Source organism: Trachypithecus francoisi, unplaced genomic scaffold (assembly GCF_009764315.1).
Source record: "Trachypithecus francoisi isolate TF-2019V2 unplaced genomic scaffold, Tfra_2.0 Lachesis_group10, whole genome shotgun sequence".
Classification (NCBI taxonomy): Eukaryota; Metazoa; Chordata; class Mammalia; order Primates; family Cercopithecidae; genus Trachypithecus; species Trachypithecus francoisi.
The window spans coordinates 114,679,530-114,699,996 of NW_022681455.1; the positions used below are offsets into that span (position 1 = coordinate 114,679,530).

Here is a 20,467-nt window from a genome sequence, read left to right on the forward strand (position 1 = left end):
ATTATCAGCCTCTCTGCCCTTCCCTGGGTGGGGTCTCAGGGAGTGGCTGGACTTGGCCCTAGACGCGGCTTCGGCAACCCCAGTCCTCAGCCTCAGTGCTGAGGGCGCCCCCTGTAGGCTGACCAGGAAGGAGCCCCTGAAGGAGGCTGCTCTGTTCCGTGGCCCAGGCCTGCAGGTTCCCAGAGAATGTGTGAAAAGCACCTTGATCCAGAGCCCCTTCTAGTGCATCAGAGCCACCCGTGACTAGCAGGGCACCCAATCTCCGGACGTTGAGACTCACTCACAACTGGGGACTTCGCTGTCGTTGAGAGAGGGAGACACCCTCACTGCCCAGAGGAAAGAACCCCTGTTCCCTGGCAGAGCCCTGGAGAAAGAGGCCTGTGCCCAGGCACTGGAGAGTGAGAGCAGAGGAGGGGAGGATGGGACCCCTCCTTCACACACCTCTCCCCTTCCTCATTTCCCGTCTTCCCCTCCCTTCCATAGATGCTGCAGCCCCAGTTCAAATCACACAACACCAACGAGGTGCTGGAGAAGCTGTTCCAAATCGTTCCCGGCGAGAACCCCTACCGCTTCCGGGACCCCCGCCAGTGCCGGCGCTGTGCTGTGGTGGGGAACTCCGGCAACCTGCGGGGCTCTGGCTATGGGCGGGAGGTGGACGGACACAACTTCATCATGAGGTGAGCCCCTGCAGAGCCCAAGGGTGGGCCCAGGATGGGCCTCCAGGAGGGTGACTGCTGTCCTCTGCCTTGTCTGGCAGAGTGCATGCTGCCAGTTACCAGTGTGCTGTAGGGCCCTGCCTCCCAGCGTCTTTCATAGCAGGCTTGGAGCTCTCTCCTTTGCCTGTTTGGGGTGGATGGAGAGCCAGAATCCCAAATCTAAGCTTTGCTTGAGGCCTGCACTCTGTTTCCAATGCTCTGAATTCCTCTGGAAACAGCTGACATTAGATTCCTGGCTGACATTTGGTGAAAAATCCTACCAGAGGCCAGGCACGGTGGCTCTTGCCTATAATTCCAGTGCTTTGAGAGGCTGAGGTGGGAAGATCACTTGAGCCCCAGGAGTTAGAGACCAGCCTAGGTAACAGGGCGAAACCCTGTGTCTGCAAAAAATTTTTAAAGATTAGCTGGGCATTGTGGCGTGTGTCTGTATTCCCATCTACTAGGGTGGCTGAGGCAGGAGGATTGCTTGAACCCAGGAATTCGAGGCTACAGTGAGCTATGATTGTACCAGTTCACTCCAGCCTGGGCAATAGACTGAGACACTGTCTCAAAAACAAAAATTCCCATCAGAAGCCGGCCCTGTCCTCCTCATCCCCTCAGCAGCTGAGCAAGGAGTGAGGGCCCCAAGCCCAGCTAGCATCCTGCTTCTCAGCAGCAGGTGATTTTCTCTGGCAGACGCACGGAAGGCAGATGTTGTGGGTGCTAAAAGGAGCTGTTTGGTATTTACTCTGGGGCTCATTCATTCCCAAGATGTCTATTCCGCGCCGTGAGGAGGGGAGAAGAGTTGGGAGGGCGTTCAGTCCTGACCGAGACTCTGCAGTGAAGGCCTGGGCATGAACAGGGAACGGGGGCAGCTCACGACCTGAACATGGGCTGCTTGCTCTGCTGCAGAGCCTGTGTTTTCTGACGTCCTCCCTTGACTTGGCTGGGGACAGAAATGCCACAGTGGGGATCCTTCTACCCAACTCCTTGATAGAGGAAGAGCCTGAAGAACCGAGATCCTGCCAATGCCCAGCTTTCACTCACCTCTTAGGATGAGCATTGCAGAAAAACCAGGTTTCCCAGGAGGCAGAAGGAAGGGCTTTGCCTTAGAAACTGTTACTGTCTCCATAGCAACACAAAGGCAGCAATATGTCTCGGAGGCATTCAGCATTCCATGTAAGACCTTCCTCATGTTGGGAAATGGTGCAAGTGGGAGGGTGAACAGGATGGACTGGACCCTGTCCAGGACCCTGGAACCACCTGAGGGTATCCATATCCTCCAACTGCTGATACCCCAGTGGGAGAGAGATGGGATGGGAACTGGTCTTAGGGGGCTCTCTCCTCTCCCCAGACACCATGGCCAGGTTGGGAATTGAGGCATCTGTCACTTCCATGCAGCTCTGGGCACTCGGAAAGCCCAGGACAGTGCTCTCAGCTGCCTGAAGCACCTGCATCAAGTTGGAGCTTTCACTGGGCAGGCACCTACGTGATGGTCAGGAAGCTCCTGGGTGGAAGCCCTGCAGGCCCAAAAGGACTGGCTCTAAGTTTCCTGGCCGGTACTGTCAGGCAGGGCTGCAGAAAGAAATGTATAAGGCTGGGTGCAGTGGCTCACGCCTGTAATTCCAGCACTTTGGGAGGCCGAGGCAGACAGATTACCTGAGGTCAGGAGTTCAAGACCAGCCTGGCCAACATGGTGAAATCCCGTCTCTACTAAAAATACAAAAATTAGCTGGGCATGGTGGTGCATAACTATAATCCCAGCTACTCAGGAGGCTGAGGCAGGAGAATCGTCTGAACCCAGGAGGCGGAGGTTGTAGTGAGCCAAGATCACGCCATTGCGCTCCAGCCTGGGCAACAAGAGAGAAACTCTGTCTCAAAAGAAAAAAAAAAAAAAAAAAGATTTATAGATGCTTCCTCCCTGGGGCCAGGTAAGGAAGTGGGGTGGTATAGAGTGGACCCCAGAATCACTTTCTGGAAGGGGTGACCTCGGTAGTAATTGGCCATCTGCTGGTCTAAGGAACTGGCCGGCAGTGAATAAGCTGGGCTTGCTGGTGTGAGCCTGTAGTCCTAGCTACTCGGGAGGCTAAGGCAGGAGGATCATTTGAGCCCAAGAGTTTGAGGCTGTGGTGAGCTGTGATGACACCACTGTACTCTAGCCTGGGCAACAGAGCAAGACCCTATCTCAAAAACAAAAACAACAGATGGCAGTGGGGGTGACTCCAATTGTAGGCATATCCAGGTTTGGAACCAATGGTCCTGGAAGCAAGACCCACTGGAGGGCTGAGCTGGGTTACACCAAGATGATGGCCTGATCCACCTGTGCCCCGGCCACCTCGCTGCCATTCCCTCCTCCTCTTTGTCCTCTGAGCCCTGTGGACCGCTTCAAGTCCAGTTAAGCTGGTCTTGCCTCAGTTGGCCTGCATATCCATCCAGAACTCTGAGAACAGTGCCCTCTAGACAGGAGGCGTGCCACAGATACATGCAGGAGTGAAGGGAACTAGGCAGCTAACACCAGGTCCTAACCAGGGAGTACACACCCCACTTGCGCCCTGGTCTGAATACTTCTTTTTTTTTTTTTTGAGACGGGGTCTCGCTCTGTCGTCTAGGCTGGAGTGCAGTGGCCGGATCTCAGCTCACTGCAAGCTCCGCCTCCCAGGTTCACGCCATTCTCCTGCCTCAGCCTCCCGAGTAGCTGGGACTACAGGCGCCCGCCACCTCGCCCAGCTAGTTTTTTGTATTTTTTAGTAGAGATGGGGTTTCACTGTGTTAGCCAGGATGGTCTCGATCTCCTGACCTCGTGATCTGCCCGTCTCGGCCTCCCAAAGTGCTGGGATTACAGGCTTCAGCCACCGCGCCCGGCCTGTCTGAATACTTCTTTAGCTGCTGGAGGCAGCCAGGGATAGATAGATTTCTAGAATGCCGTGTTCCCGAGTCCCAGAGATGCAGCTCATTCTCCTCGTCCTGCTCTGGCCCCTTTCCAGGGCGTGGCTTCTCCAGGATGAATCAGAGCCTTGAAACAAAACCTCGTCCCTGTTAGAGTGCCATGTGCCTTCCCTTTCCTGTGGAGGCTGGGAAACATCTTTTGGGACCTCTTGCTCCCTTCATTCCCAGATATTTGGAAGCTGGTGACTGGCCAGCCACGGGGGAAATGAGGGAGGGCCAGGCTCTGTAGCACAGCCAGCCACAGGCACTGGAGGCAGGGTGACCCTGGCTGACAGGTCCCATGGGGACTTAATGACAGCTCGGGCTGCCAGGTCGCTGTAGAAGGTGGGTCTTCAGAAGCCAGCCTGGGTGGGACGCAGCCCTGTGCTCTGCAGGGTCTCTTGGCCTCACCATCTCTGGTGAGATGAAGTTTGTTTCTTAGGTCCTCTCAAGTGTACACCTTGGCTGGGCGCAGTGGCTCACGCCTGTAATCCCACTACTTTGGGAGGCTGAGGTGAGAGGAATGATTGAGCCCAGGAGTTCGAAGCCAGCTTGGGCAACATGGCGAAACCCCATCTCTATTTTAAAAAAAAAGGGAGAAGAAAAAGAGCATACCTTGATCCTAGCTCCTGCCCCACCCAGGCCCCGGCCAGCCTGTGTCACCAGCCCAATTCCTCCACCTCCTGCTTACCCCTGCCATACCCTGGGCAGCTGAGACACACTTCTGGCTCTGACATACCCTGTTAAGGCTTCCTCTCCAGCTGCTCTGTTCCTCACAGGCCCCAGGGTGCTTGGCAGGAGGCAGATCCAGACTGCGTCAGTGTGACCGTAGGACCCCAATGCCTGTGTGGGGAGTTCAGCAGCCCACAAGCTGTTAAGAGTTATTCATGGGTGGGAAAGATACTTCTCGGCTCTTCTAGGAGACAGGATCTCTAAACCCTAAAGACTGGGCTCAAAGGGGCAGTTCACTGAAAGACATGAATTTGGGGGAGAGGCGGGAACTAGATCCCTGTTCTGGAGACAGAGCATGTTAGTTTCTCTGGAGGAAATTCTAGGTATCTGCTTGAAGCCAGCTAGAATGAAGTGGTTAGGAACACAGATGTTCTCTAGGTTTTGAGACCTCCAACCCCAAAGCACCCTCCAGACCCTCAAGGGAAAATGAGAGGTAGGGGGCACAGCGATGTGACTGGCAGGGCAAGGGGACAGCACAGCCCATGGTCCTCCCCAGTCCCGTCCTTGATGAAGATAGCGTGGCAGCCCATGCAACACAGCAAGTCCTCACCCAGCCCAGCTAGCTGCTGCCAGCCACTGTAAGGACAGGGAATGTTTGTGCTGATTTTACAGAACTGGCATAAAAAGCCAGGAGAGCCACCTAGAGACTGCGCTCCCTCCCTCCCTGGGTCCCTGTGCTCCTAGTGGAGGGCCAGGTTACGGTCACCCTGCCTTGGTAGTCATGATTCCACAAGGTAAACAGTCATAACAGAAAAAAAAGACCAACAGGTTTGTGTTTAAACCTGGTTCACCTGTTACGTAAGATGCATACTAAAAAGGGGAGCTTTGGTTTTTACTTGTCTTGTATTTTGCACAAATTGAAAGGAAGTGGGGCCGGGCGCAGTGGCTCACGCCTGTAATCCCAGCACTTTGGATGGCTGAGGCAGGCAGATCACGAGATCGAGACCATGGTGAAACCCTGTCTCTACTAAAGATATAAAAAATTAGCCAGGCGCGGTGGCGGGCACCTGTAGTCCCAGCTACTTGGGAGGCTGAGGCAGGAGAATGGCGTGAATCCAGGAGGTGGAGCTTGCAGTGAGCCGAGATCGCACCACTGCACTCCAGCTGGGGTGACAGAGCGAGACTCCTTTTTGGCTTATTATACCCACAGAGAGGGTTTCTAGACAGGAGCCACAGCAATGTCCCCTCTGTCCAGACAGCAGCAGAAGAGAGGGGACATTGCACATCACCAGAGACATAGCAAGGGCAGACCGTGAGAACTTGGAACATTTCTCTTGGCCTTGGAGTGGAAGGGCAGGCGAGGTCTTAAGGCGGCAGACAGGAATAGGGTGGTAGTAGGTGGCAGGACAGGGGCCGAGGGCCTGAGGGAAGGCTTGAACTTCCTATCTTTCTTTCACCATCTTACAGGAAAGAGGGCAGAACAGCCAAGTAAGGTGGAAGCTGTGGAAGGCTGTTCTTTAAAAGTTCTTTCTTTTAAAAATTATAAAAGGCCAGGCCTGGTGTCATCTGCCTGTCGTCCTGGCTACTGAGGAGGCTGAGGCAGGAGGGTTGCTTGAGTTCAGGAGATTGAGACCAGCCTGGGCAACATAGTGAGACCCCTATCTGTACAAAACAGAAAACAAAACGGGCATGGTGATGCACGCCTGTGGTCCCAGCTGCTCGGGAGGCTGAAGCTGGAGGATTGATCGAACCCAGGGGGTCGAGACTGCAGTGAGCCATGATGATGGCACTGCACTCCAGCCTGAGTGACAGAGTGAGACTTAAAAAACAAACAGGGCTGGGCGTGGTGTCTCAGGGCTATAATCCCAGCACTTTGGGAAGCCGAGGCAGGCAGATTGCCTGAGGCCACGAGTTTGAGACCAGCCTGGCCAACATGGCAAAACCACTTTTCTACTAAAAATACAAAAGTGGCTGGGTGTGGTGGGTCACGTTTGTAATCCCAGCAGTCTGGGAGGCTGAGGCAGGCAGATCACTTGAGGTCTTGGGAGGCTGAGGCAGGAGAATCCCTTGAACCTGGGAGGTGGAGGTTGCAGTAAGCTGAGATCACACCATTGGACTCCAGCCTGGGTGACGGGGCGAGACTCCGTCTCAAAAAAAAAAAACCAAAAAATTAGCTGGGAGCGCTGGCACATGCTTGTAGTCCCATCTACTCAGGACGCTGAGGAAGCAGAATTGCTTGAACCTGGGAGACAGAGGCGGAGGTTGCAGTGAGCCAAGATAGCACCACTGCACTCCAGCCTGGGCAACAGAGTGAGACCCTGTCTCAAAAATAATAATTAAAGTAAATACATAAAAATGTATACAGTAAAAAAAATGAGTTAAGCCCCCAAAGTTACTCTGAGAGTAACCTTTTTTTTGGAGACAGAGTCTTAGTTCTTTCACCCAGGCTGGAGTGCGGTGGTGCGATCTCGGCTCACTGCAGTCTCTGCCTCAGGGTTCAAGCACATCTCCTACCTCAGCTTCCCAGATTGCTGGGATTAAAGGTACATGCCACCATGCCAGGCTAATTTTGTATTTTTTTTTCCTAGTAAAGATGGGGTTTCACCATGTTGGCTAAGGCTGGTCTCGAATTCCAGGCCTCAAAGCAGTCCATCTACCTTGGCCTCCCAAAGTGCTGGGATTACAGGTGTGAACCATGACACTCAGCCTGTTTGATTGATTCTAGTGTTACTATTGTAAATAATTCTGCAGTGAATATTCTCATACACATCTTTGCACACTTATGTAACCATTTTTTTTTGAGATGGAGTCTCGCTCTGTCACCCAGGCTGGAGTGCAGTGGCCCAATCTCGGCTCACTGCAAGCTCCGCCTCCTGGGTTCGCACCATTCTTCTGCTTCAGCCTCCCGCGTAGCTTCAGCCTCCCGAGTAGCTGGGACTACAGGCGTCTGCCAGCACGCCCGGCTAATTTTTTGTATTTTTAGTAGAGACGAGGTTTCACCGTGTTAGCCAGGATGGTCTCGATCTCCTGACCTTGTGATCCGCCCACCTTGGCCTCCCAAACTGCTGGGATTACAGGCGTGAGCCACCATGCCTGGCCATAACCATTTTTGTAGGTTAGATTTCTAGCAATGGAATTGCTTGGTTGGAGTATACACCCGTTTGCATTTTTGATGGATGGCTTTGAACTGTCCTTTAAGAATCTTGTACCAGTTTCCACGGCAGTTGATTGTCATGTCACCCTCTTGTCCCTGCAGGATGAATCAGGCACCAACTGTGGGCTTTGAGCAGGATGTTGGCAGCCGAACCACTCACCATTTCATGTACCCTGAGAGTGCCAAGAACCTGCCCGCCAACGTCAGCTTCGTGCTGGTGCCCTTCAAGGCCCTGGACCTTCTGTGGATCGCCAGCGCCCTGTCCACGGGGCAGATCCGATTGTGAGCCTCTTGCTGGCCTGGGTAGAATATGGGTGACAGGACCACCTTGGGCAGAGTCTTCCTAGGGGTCAGATTGTAGAATTCCTTTCATTGAATATTTTGGCCAAGAAGAGCTGATGAGAAGGGAGGGCCTAAGATGGTGGGTGAGCTGAAGGCACAGCTTGCTCTGTGTCACCTTCTGCACGGTGACATGTAGCAGCATACTGATGGTGGAAAGATGAGGAAGGACCATCTGTTTTTTGTTTTTTTGTTTTTTTTTTTTGAGACAGAATTTCACTCTTGTTGCCCAGGCCGGAGTGCAATGGCGCCATCTTGGCTCACTGCAATATCCGCCTCCCGGGTTCAAGCAATTCTCCTGCCTCAGCCTCCTGAGTAGCTGGGATTACAGGGATGCACCACCATGCCCGGCTAATTTTGTATTTTTGGTAGAGACAGGTTTCTTCATGTTGGTCAGGCTGGTCTCCAACTCCTGACCTCAGGTGGTCTTCCTACCTCGGGCTCCCACAGTACTGGGATTAGAGGAGTAAGCCACCACGCCTGACCAGACCGTCTGATTTTGGTCTCCTTTCTGGGTGATAGCTCCTGACTGAGGAAGCTCTGCCTTCTGAGGACTTTCTTTGGGGGCAGTCATCCCATCATAGCTGGGAACCATGGGAAATCTAGTTCACAAAGTATATTTTTTAGCAGCTTTATCAAGATAAGATTCACATCCCATACATCTCACCTATTTAATGTGTACAATCCGGTAACTTCTTATATATTCAGAGTTGTATAACCACAACTACAGTTAATTTTAATTTTTTTGAATTTTAATTATTTTTTTGAGATGGAGTCTCACTCTATCACCCAGGCTGGAGTGCAGTGGCTCAATCTTGGCTCACTGCAACCTCTACCTCCTGGGTTTAAGGCATTCTTGTGCCTCAGCTTCCTGAGTAGCTGGAATTACATGCCAGCATGCCTGGCTAATTTTTGTATTTTTAGTAGATATGGTGTTTTGCCATGTTGGCCAGGTTGGTCTCAAACTCCTGACATCAAGTGATCCACCTATCTCAGGCTCCCAATGTGTTGAGATTACAGGCATGAGCCACCACATCTGGCCCACAATTACTTTTTTTTTTTTTTTTTTTAAACAGAGTCTCACTCTGTTGCCCAGACTGGAGTGCAGTGGCACAATCTCAGCTCACTGTAACATCCGTCTCCCAGGTTCAAGCGATTCTCCTGCTTCGGCCTCCCGAGTCGCTGGGATTATAGGCATATGTCACCACGGACCTGGTTAATTTTTGTATTTTTAGTAGAGATGGGGTTTCGTCATGTTGGCCAGGCTGGTCTCGAACTCCTGATCTCAGATGATCTGCTCACCTCAGCCTCCCGAAGTGCTGGGATTACAGGGCATGAGCCACCACACCCAGCCCCGCAATTAATTTTAAAACATTTTCATGGCTGGGCACTGTGGCTCACACCTGTAATCCCAGCACCTTGGGAGACTGATGCAGGCAGATCACGAGGTCAAGAGATCGAGACCATCCTGGCCAACATGGTGAAACCCCGTCTCTACTAAAAATACTGAGGCAGGTGGATTAGGAGGTCAGGAGTTCGAGACCAGCCTGGCCCACATGATGAAACCTCGTCTCTACTAAAAATTCAAAAATTAGCTAGGCGTGATGGCATGCACTTGTAATCCCAGCTACTCAGGAGGCTGAGAAAGGAGAATCGCTTGAGCTCGGGAGGTGGAGGTTGCAGTGAGCCGAGATCACGCCACTGCACTCCAGCCTGGGCAACAAGAGCAAAACTCTGTCTCAAAAAAAATAAAATAAATGTTTTGGCCGGGTGCAGTGGCTCACACCTGTAATCCCAGCACTTTGGGAGGCTGATGCAGGCAGATCACGAGGTCAAGAGATTGAGACCATCCTGGCCAACATGGTGAAACCCCGTCTCTACTAAAAATATAAAAAATAGCTGGGAGTGGTGGCGGGCGCCTGTAGTCCCAGCTACTCAGGAGGCTGAGGCAGGAGAATCGCTTGAACCTGGGAGGCAGAGGTTACAGTGAGATGAGATTGTGCCACTGCACTCCAGCCTGACAACAGAGACTCCCTATCAAAAAAAAAAAAAAAAAAAAAAAAAAAACCAGACAAAAACATTTTCATGTTCTGCTGGATGCAGTGGCTCACGCCTGTAATCCCAGCACTCTAGGAGGCCAAGGATGGGGGATTGTTTGAGCCCGAGTTTGAGACCACCTTGGGCAACATGGTGAAACTGTCTCTACAAAATACAAAAATTAGCCAGACATGGTGGCACGCTCGTGTAGTCCTAGCCACTTGAGAATGAGGTGGGAGGATCGGATCGCTTGAACCTGGGAGGCAGAGGTTGCAGTGTGCTCAGATTGTGCCACTGTACTCCAGCCTGGGCAACAAAGCGAGGCTCTGCCTGAAAAAAAAAACAAAAAACAAAAAAGTTTTCATGTTCTAAGGGTCTTTAATCTAAAGATAAAAATCTGAAGATACCCCTGGGTCCCTAAGCCATCACTCCCCACTCCTCCCACCCCAGCCCTAGGCAACCATTAATCCACTCTGTCTCACCATATATTTTTGTTTTGTGGTAAAATATACACAATATAACATTTACCATTTTAACTATTTTTAAGTGTAAAGCTCAGTAACGTTAAGTATATTCACATTATTGTATAGCCATCACCACTCTCCATTTCTAGAACGTTTTCATTATCCCAAATGGAAACTGTACACACTAAACACTAACTCTCCATTTTCCTCTCAACCCCAGGTAACCTTCTTCTACTTTGTGTCTCTATGATTTAATTATTCTTGTTTGTTTCTTTGTTTGTTTGTTTTTGGAGATGGAGTCTCACTCTGTCGCGCAGTCTGGAGTGCAGTGGTGCCATCTCGGCTCACTGCAACCTCCGCTTCCTGGGTTCAAGCGATTCTCCTGTCTCAGCCTCCCAAGTAGCTGAGAGTACAGGCAAGCGCCACCACGCCCAGCTGATTTTTTGTATTTTTAGTAGAGACAGGGTTTCACCATGTTAGCTAGGATGGTCTGTATCTCCTGACCTCGTGATCCGCCCACCTCAGCCTCCCAAAGTGTTGGGATTACAGGCATGAGCCACCGCGCCCGGCCTGTTTGTTTGTTTTTGAGCCTGAGCCTTGCTCTGTTGCCCAGGCTATAGTGCAATGGCATGATCTCGGCTCACTGCAACCTCTGCCTCCCAGATTCAAGCAATTGTCATGCCTCAGCCTCACCAGTAGCTGGGACTACAGGCATGGGCCACCACGCCCAGCTAATTTTTGTTTTTTTTTTTTGAGATGGCGTCTCGCTCTGTCGCCCAAGCTGGAGTACAGTAGCGCGATCTCGGCTCACTGCAAGCTCCGCCTCCCGGGTTCCCGCCATTCTCCCTCCTCAGCCTCCTGAGTAGCTGGGACTACAGGCGCCTGCCACCACGCCCGGCTAATTTTTTGTATTTTTAGTAGAGACGGGGTTTCACCGTGTTAACCAGGATGGTCTCGATCTCCTGACCTCATGATCCGCCCACCTCAGCCTCTCAAAGTGCTGGGATTACAGGCGTGAGCCACTGCGCCCGGCCAATTTTTGTGTTTTTACTAGAGATGGGGTTTCACCACATTGTCCAGGCTGGTCTCGAACTCCTGACCTCAGGTGATCCACCCAACTTGGCCTCCCAAAGTGCTGGGATTACAGGCGTCAGCCACCACACCCGGCCTGATTTGACTGTTCTTTATGCCTCATGTAAGTGGGATCATAACAGTATTTGTCCTTTTGTCCGACTTACTTTACTTAGCATAATGTCCTCATAGTTCATCCATGTTGTAGCATGTGTCAGAATTTCCTGTTTTTTGAAGGCTGAATACTATGCCAATGTAGGGCTATACCCATTTTGTTTATCTGTTTATCCTTCGAGGACACTTGATTTGTGTTCTACCTTTTGGGTATCGTCACCATGTATTTTATAAACAGAAGTAATGAGTTACAGTTTCCTGACTTTAGGATGTTCATTATCTCATGTCTGGGAGACCTGAGGGCTAAAATGGGTGCAGGAGGGTTGAAGTACCATAGACACTCAGAGAAGGGCATGTAGGTTACGGGGGCCATGGCTGGCTACAGGGAGCTGTGGTCTGGGAAGCCTGAGGGGAGTGGATCAAGAGCAGGGGTGAGAGCAGAGACATGGTGGATTTGAGATGATTGCCAGCTCTAATGGAGCACAGAGCTAGGGGAAGAAGGTTGGGGCTGGACTAGGGATGGCCCCATTGCTTGCCTAAAACATCCCCATTTTATCTTGGATGCCATGGGGAGCACTGAAGGCTTTGGAGCAAGGCATGGCAGTGAACAAGCCATGGGAGAGCAGTCCAGAAGCAGAGCAGTCTGGAAGTTGTGGGGCTGACATTGCTCAGGCCTGGCATGGGGGGCATCCCTAGGACCCATGGGGCCACCTGAAATGTTATCTTTTCTTCCTTTCCCTTCTCCTTTCCTTTCTCCTTTCTCCCCTTTTTTTTTTTGGACAGAGTCTCACTCTGTCACCCAGGCTGGAGTGCAGTGGTGTGATCTCGGCTCACTGAAACCTCAGCCTCCCAAGTAGCTGGGATAACAGCCATGCTCCACCAAGCCCAGCTAATTTTTTTTTTTTTTTTTTAGTAGAGATGGAGTTTCACCATGTTTGTCAGGCTGGCCTCGAACTCCTGGCCTCAGGTGATCCACCTGCCTCAGCCTCCCAAAGTGCTGGGATTATAAGGCATGAGCCACCACGCCCGGCCTGATATGTTACATTTCTTTCTATTATTTGCTTACAGCACCTATGCCCCAGTGAAGTCCTTCCTTCGAGTGGATAAAGAAAAGGTAAGCTCCCCACTTCCTCCCCACCTCAGTGGAAACAGTGCTGGTCCAGCCTGTGCGCCTGGTCCTGTAGCTCAAGCGTTCCATTTCCCCTCCAGAACCTCAGGGTCCCCATCTGCCCAGATGCCGGACCCCAGCAGGTGCCACACGATTCAGGAGACACAACGCACAGGTCTGCTGACAGGCATAGACAAGTAGAAGCCGCTCAGTCTAGCCTGAATCTCTGCCCCTAAACCCCTCATATACCTGTCATCTCTTCTCCCAGGTCCAGATCTACAACCCAGCCTTCTTCAAGTATATCCATGACCGGTGGACAGAGCATCATGGGCGGTACCCTTCCACGGGGATGCTGGTGCTCTTCTTTGCCCTGCATGTGTGTGATGAGGTGGGTAGGCCCGTGGTGTGGGTGGTGGGAACCCATGGAACAGAGGAGTGCAGGCCTTCTCGGGTCTTAGTAGGCTGAGGAATGTGCTTCTGTAGGCAGAATTCATGTGGCCTTGGTTTTCTCCATCTCTAGGCTATAAAGTATAGCTATGCCTTTCCCAAATGTTTCTGCTTTCATGATTCTACTAAATCCAAAATCTCTTCATTAAAGAGTTAAGTTATTGACCCTACGGTGGCTGACGCCTATAATCCCAGCACTTTGGGAGGCTGAGGTGGGTGGATTACTTGAGGTCAAGAGTTCGAGACCAAACTGGCCAACATGGTGAAGCCCCATCTCTAGTAAAAATACAAAAAATTAGCCAGGCGTGGTGGGGCACGCCTGTAATCTCAGCTTCTCGGGAGGCTGAGGCAGGAGAATCACTTGAACCCAGGAGGTGTAGGTTGCAGTGAGCCGAGATAGCAGCATTTTACTCTAGCCTGGGTGACAGAATGAGACGCCGTCTTGAAAAAGAAAACAACAACAACAAAACATAAATAGAATGGAGAGTGTATGTAGTTGAATTCCATTTGGACGGCTGCCCCCACCAGCTCTGAGCCCCAGGCCTACTTCGTGTAAAAATGGAGCTTAGTCGTTCAGAGAACCCGTTCCACCAGTGACCAGGGCTGCCCTGCCATGAAGAGCAAGAGCTGAGGCCCAGCACGTCCACGTTGCCGGCAAGTGCTTCATTGAGTGGTGCTGATCAAAGTACTTCATTTAAAAAGGAAAAAAAAAAAAAAAAAAAAAAGGAATTAGCAAGGGCTGCAGAGGAAGGACAACTGCAAAGGGAAGGTGGTGTCCCCATGTGAGTCCATGTCCTTAGGCCAGGCCTGGGGGCTCCTGCATCTCCCTGGAGCTTACCGCTCCCATCTCCTCCCTGTCATCCCGAGCCCGCCCCGCGCCGTCCTCTGGGTCACCGCCTGGGGTGACGCTGCGCTGCGCTTCCCCGCAGGTGAACGTGTACGGGTTCGGGGCCGACAGCCGGGGCAACTGGCACCACTACTGGGAGAACAACCGGTACGCGGGCGAGTTCCGGAAGACTGGCGTGCACGACGCGGACTTCGAGGCCCATATCATCGATATGCTGGCCAAGGCCAGCAAAATCGAAGTCTACCGGGGCAACTGAGCGGGGCCTCACCGCGACCCTCCCGGCCCATCTGTTAGGCGCCGGCGCTCGGACCCGGGACCCGGGATCCGGGATCTGGGACCCGCAACCCAGGACCAATCATGCTGCAGCCCAGGGGGCGTGCGCCGCGCCCCGCCAATCACGAGAGTCGGGACCGGCCGGGCCTGGCACTAATCTGCGCCGCGGTCGGGCGGAGCTTCTGTTTCTCCCAGCCAATCATGCGACTCAAGGAGAACTTCTGGCGCTGTGTCCAGTCTCCTCCAATCAATGGCCTTCGGGGGCGGGCCGGCGGCCGCTCAATCCCCACTCCCTCATGCTTTGGGTTAGGGTTTTCTTTCACGCTTTCTGAGGAGGAGAGCATGGCGCAGGCCTCGGCGAAGCACTTCCCTGACGCTCGGCCGGAGGAGCGTCTCCGTCGCTGGCCAGACCCGGAGGAGAACGGGCGGTCGCTGCGGGCCTCAGGAGAGGTGGCTGCCCGGCCCCTTTCCCCGCCTGCCCGGATGGGTGCGTGCAGACCCACCAAAGAAAAGCGGTCGCTGCGGGGCCCGGGGCTCGGGACCCCCAGTCCCACCTCGGCCGCGCTGTGGGACGGCCGCGCCCCCAGGGCCACCTGCGTCTCCAGGAAGCCGGGAGTGGCGTCCCCTGCGGGGTGGGGTGCTCCCAGGCCGAACTCCGGACAGGTGGAGGGGACAGGGCAGGGCTCGAGGAAGCCCTGTCCCCTCCAGTGCAAGGTGCTCTCACGTGTACCCTCTGCCCTCCCGTTCACCCGCAGCCTTCTCAGCGCCTCTCCCTGGGCCTGGGGCCGCCTCACCAGCCTGTTGCTCTGGAAAAAAAGTCCACTGTCCCCGATTCCATCCCTACACCCCCCTCCTCCCGTTTTCCGCGGGCTCTGGGGAGGGGGCTGCACGGCGGAAGGAGGCTGGCGATGGGCCCAGCTGCCTGTTGCATGCACCTCCTCCTCCACCCATAGCCTCTTGCCTGAGGAGAGTTAGCCTGGGGCTGATACTTTGGTTAAGCTGAAGCTGCCGAGGGTGGCCGACTCGCAGATTCTTTGCAAATTCTGAGCTGGCAGAGCCCGCAGCCCGGAGCCGGCGAAGAGGAGACTTACATGCTGCAGGGCGCCTCCATCTCCTACTTAGAAGGGCTGGGAAGCTCGCGGCCGGGGTTCCACCTGGAAGCTGCTTGCATGGCTGAACCCAGCTTAGGTCCCTAGCGGGGGTGCTGGTGGAATTCTCCCCCTTGGAGGCTGGGGAGGTTTAGGAGGGGGAAGGCTTCTGTGAAGCTCTCAAACCACGAATAGAGCCCCCTCCCCAACAGTGACGGCTCAGATGCTCCCTCTTTTTAGTTGACACCACCAGGCAGCCTCCTGGTTGTTGGTAGGTTCCTGCAGCTGGCTGGGGGAACAGGGACCGGCAGGGGACTTTGTTAGGGGAGGGTTGGGATGGGCAGTGGGCCCTGAAAGTTAATATATTCGAACCTAGCTCGAGTGTCGTTCTTTCCAATTCCGAAAGTAGGAAGAGTAAAAATAGGGGTGATTGGGGTGAGGCTAGAATGCCTCTCTCAGGGCGCCCCCTCCCCTACCGTTTTAGAGAGCTAGGCGCCAGCCAGTCCTGTCACTCCCATCTCAATGCTTCCTGAAGAGGCTGTTTTGAGTGTTGAAAAGATGAAAATGCAATTATGCCAAACAGTATTGAGCAGAATAATTTATTTCTTTTTTCTTTTTCTTTTGCTTTAAATCATGAATCCCGCCAGGCATGGTGGCTCACACCTGTCATGCCAGCACTTTGGGATGCCGAGGCGGGCGGAGTACTTAATACTAAGGTCAGGAGTTCTAGACCAGCCTGGCCAACATGGTGAAACCCCGTCTCTACCAAAAAAAAAAAAAAAAAAGTACACACACACACACACACACTAGCCGGGCACGGTGGTGCGCTCCTGTAATCCCAGCTACTTGGAAGGCTGAGGCAGGAGAATCCCTTGAACCCGGGAGGCAAAGGTTGCAGTGAGCCGAGATTGTGCCACTGCACTCCAGCCTGGGTGACAGAGCGAGACCCTGTCTCAAATAAAATTAAATAAATCATGAATCCCCATCCTGGAAGAGGTAGGTCCCAGCATCCAGCCAGATCTTTTCTGCAATAGTAATTTAAACAAACTTGTTTCACATTTCCTTCCCTTTCTCATTCTGAATTAAAAGGAGCAAAAAACTGTCTAGTCCTTCATTGTTCTGAAATGGGCATGATGGTGGGAAGAAGGCAGCTCTCATAGGGTAGCTGTGACTGGTAATGGCTGAGAACGCTGGGGCATATGGGAGGAGTAAGATGACTTCCAGACACCCTCCCCGCCCCCTCATACAACAGGCACCTCATTCCTGGACTCTGCTCTCCAAGACACTGAAGTCTGAGCGGGTACAAGCATTTTGGTTAAAAATCAGCTCATTGTCGCCTCTTGAGTTCCCTCCAAGAGAGGAACTCATTGGAAAGAATTCTGGGTAGCATCTCCTTGCAGTGGCTGTCCTGTAACCACTTTGGCCTCTATCAACATGATGTCTCCAGGTCTCCATCAGGCCCCGATGCATTTGGGTGGCCACAGGCTGGGCTGTCCCCACCTCTCAGGGAAGTGCATCTAAGTCAGGTTTGCCCCTCTGGCACAGCCCTGCCTCCACAGCCCAATTTCCACCATGCCACAGGCAACCTGCATTTTTATTTATTTATTTATTTATTGAGACAGAGTCTTGCTCTGTTGCCCAGGCTGGAGTCCAGTGGTGCTATCTCGGCTCACTGCAACTTCCATCTCCCAGGTTCAAGTGATTCTCCTCAGCCTCCTGAGTAGCTGGGATTACAGGCGCCTGCCAACACGCCTGGCTAATTTTTATACTTTTTAGTAGAGACAGGGATCACTTCTCGGCCTTTTGGCTAAGATCAAGTGTAGTAGAGACAGGGTTTCACCATGCTGGCCAAGCTAGTCTCAGACTCCTGACCTCAGGTGATCCACTCGCCTCAGCCTCCTAAAGTGCTGGGATTACAGGTATGAGCCACTGTGCCTGGCCCCAGCTGAGTCTTAAGGCCCAGTGGAAGACAGTGTGTACCACGGCCTGTCTGTGAACCTGCCAAGATCTGTTTCTTGTCCTGCATATCCCTCAAAACGGACTGCCTTATGCTGCAATTGGTTGGCGAGCACACCAAGTGCCAGACCTCCAGAATACAGAGTCCCACATAATCTCATCTTTTTAAAATTTCCTGTTGGCCAAGCACTGTGTCGTTTTGACCCAACAAGGATACCAAGGAAGTGGTTCTAGTGCAGCGTACCCCACTGTCACCTCTCTCTGAGGATAACCACCACTGAGCTTTTCAGAGATGCCAGTGCCCTCTCATGAATGCATGTATGTTTGTAATTTTTTTTTCTTTTTTTAAATTTGAGACGGGGTTTCACTCTAGTCGCCCAAGCTGGAGTGCAATGGCCTGATCTCAGTTCATCCCAACCTCCACCTCCCGGGTTCAAGCGATTCTCCTGCTTCAGCCTCCCGAGTAGCTGGGATTACAGGCATGCACCACCATGCCCAGCTAATTGTATATTTTTATACAATTTTATACATGGATTTTCTCCATGTTGGTGAGGCTGGTCTTGAACTCCAGACCTCTGGTGATCTGCCCGCCTCGGCCTCCCAAAGTGCTGGGATTACAGGCGTGAGCCACTGTGCCTGGCCACTTTTTTTTTTTTTTGAGACTGATTCTCACTGTCGCCCAGGCTGAAGTGCAGTGGCGGGAATCTCGCTGATTGTAAGCTCCGCCTCCCGGGTTCACACCATTCTCCTGCCTCAGCCTCCCAAGTAGCTGGGACTACAGGTGCCCGCCATGACCCCCGGCTAATTTTTTGTATTTTTAGTAGAGACCATGTTCGCCAGGATGGTCTTGATCTTCTGACCTCGTCATCTGCCCGTGTCAGCCTCCCAAAGTGTTGGGATTACAGGCGTGAGCCACTGCGCCCGGGCCGTTTTTTTTTTTTTTTCCAAAGAGACAGGGTCTCCTGTCACCCAGACTGGTACAGAGCTCACTGCAGCTTCAAAAACTCCTGGATTCAAGTGATCCTCCCACCTCAGCCTCCAGAGCAGCTGGAGCCTGGCTAAAAAAAATTTTTAAAAATATTTTATGGCCAGGCATGGTGGCTTATGCCTGTAATCCCAGCATTTTGGGAGGCTGAGGTGGGTGGATCACGAGGTCAGGAGTTCAAGATCAGCCTGGCCAAGATGGTGAAACCCCATCTCTACTGAAAATACAAAAAAAATTAGCGGGGCGTGGTGGTGGGCGGCTGTGATCCCAGCTACTCAGGAGACTGAAGCAGAGAATTGTTTGAACCTGGGAGGCATAGGTTGTAGTGAGCCGAGATCGAGTCACTGTACTCCAGCCTGAGCAAGAGTAAGACTCCATCTCAAAAAAAAAAAAAAAAAAAAAAAAAAAAAAGTATTTTACCTATTCACAGGCAGCAGACAAGGAAGTACCTTCTGTGACTGGCAAGGTCAGATGCATCATTCCTTGCTAGGCAAAGGGAAGGTAAAATACTGAAACTATACTTTTAAAAATAAAAGTATTCCTTTTTGAGTGTGAATTAAGAATCAATGCGCCTTCTCACTACTCTTGTGAAAAAAATTACAGCTCCTGCAGCAAGTCTATGCCTGGGTAACAACAAACCCACAAAATCCAAGAGGAGGTCCCCCTCTCCCGCCTCTGTGAGGCTTGCGGAGCAGTATGTATCTGGGCCAGCCTGGCCCTCGGAGTGTGGAATTAACGTCTTTCCTCTAGCAACTGTTTGTGCTGCTGAGAACAGCACAGACTCTCTGGCAGCCTGGTTCTCTGCAGGGGGAAGCCTGTGAAGCAGAAGAAACATATGGCATCTGCACTCCGGGCGCCCAGTTCCATCCGGCCTCCCTATCAAATGACTTTGCCTTTCCTTTTTTAAAATTACAAAAATAATTTAACCAATACATAAACATATGAAGTGAATCACGGAGGACCTTCCTGCAATATCTTTTTTGTGCCCACCATTTGTCATGGAATGGGTAAAGGGGACCACAGAGGGAAGAGACGCTGCCCCCTCGTGGGGCCACGGCAGTCCCCTGGGCTGCGTCTCCGCAGTGCTTCCTGTGAAACGCTGTTACCACAGGCACCGCACTGGAGACCATGAAAGGGAAGAGTTTGACATCTCGGCTATCTTTGCTATAAATAGAAATAAATAAACCTTAACTAAGGCTTCAGTACACTTAGGCCGGACACGGTGGCTCACGCCTGTAACCCCAGCACTCTGGGAGGCTGAGGTGGGTGGGTTATGAGGTCAGCAGTTTGAGACCAGCCTGGTCAACATGGTGAAACTCCATCTCTACTAAAAATACAAAATTAGCCCAGCGTGGTGGCAAATGCCTGTAATCCCAGTTACTTGGGAGACTGAGGCAGGAGAATCGCTTGAGCCTGAGAGACAGAGGTTGTAGTGAGCCAAAATCGCACCACTGCACTCCAGCCCGGGCAACGAGAGCGAAACTCCATCTCATAATAATAATAGTAATAATAAAGTAGTGAGACAAGAATGGGCAGCTCCCCAACAGAAAAGATTTTCCAAGAAACTGAATGTCTGCCAAGCCTCACTAAGTCAAAATCGAAAAAACAATGACATAATCTGTTGGCAAAGCTTTAAACATTGATTATAGTGTTGGCAAGCATGTAAGATAATATGTATTTTTGTATCACAGTAACATAAATTGCTAAAAACCTTTTGGCAAGTGTAAATGGCAATGAATTAAAATTTTAAATGTCCCTACTCTTTGACCCAGCAATTCTACTTCCAGGAATAATGGCCTGAAGTGATTTTCACCAACGCTCAAAAATAAGAGGTTGGGCACGGTGGCTCACGCCTGTAATCCTAGCACTTTGGGAGGCCCATGTGGGCGGACTGCTTAAGCTCAGGAATTCAAAACCAGCCTGGACAGCATGGTGAGACCCCATCTCTACGAAAATTAGCCGGGTGTGGTGGTGCAGGCCTAAAGTCCCATCTACTTGGAGGGGTGAGGCAGGAGGGTCACTTGAGACTGGGTCGAGGTTGCAGTGAACTGAGATCATGTAACTGTGTTCCAGCCTGGGTGACAAAACTGAGAGCTGGTCTCAAAAAAAAAAAAAAAAAAAAAGAACAAAGATGTTCAGGCTGGGTTAAGGGCTCATGCCTACAATCCCAACTACTTGGGAGGTTGAGGTAGGAGGATCGCTTGAGCCCAGTAGTTTGAGACCGGACTGGGCAACATAGTGAGGCTCCATCTCTACAAAAATAAATCTTTTTAAAAAACATGTTCAGGCCGG

The 20,467-nt window shown here is 52.0% G+C and overlaps 1 protein-coding gene across 4 annotated transcripts in view; it reads left to right on the forward strand.

The window, feature by feature from the left end:
• ST3GAL2 (ST3 beta-galactoside alpha-2,3-sialyltransferase 2) overlaps positions 1–16,334 on the forward strand; it is a 63,972-nt gene extending 47,638 nt beyond the window's left edge. For 2 of the 4 annotated variants that reach the window (XM_033218975.1, XM_033218976.1), the window contains exons 3-7: positions 484–677; positions 7,549–7,728; positions 12,540–12,585; positions 12,848–12,967; positions 13,956–16,334. In XM_033218975.1, coding sequence (XP_033074866.1) covers positions 484–677; positions 7,549–7,728; positions 12,540–12,585; positions 12,848–12,967; positions 13,956–14,129 — 714 coding nt within the window. In that variant the 3' untranslated portion in view covers positions 14,130–16,334. The remainder of the gene's footprint in view (positions 1–483; positions 678–7,548; positions 7,729–12,539; positions 12,586–12,847; positions 12,968–13,955) is intronic. The other 2 variants (XM_033218977.1, XM_033218978.1) reach the window with 2 other exon arrangements.
• Positions 16,335–20,467: the final 4,133 nt, after the last annotated feature.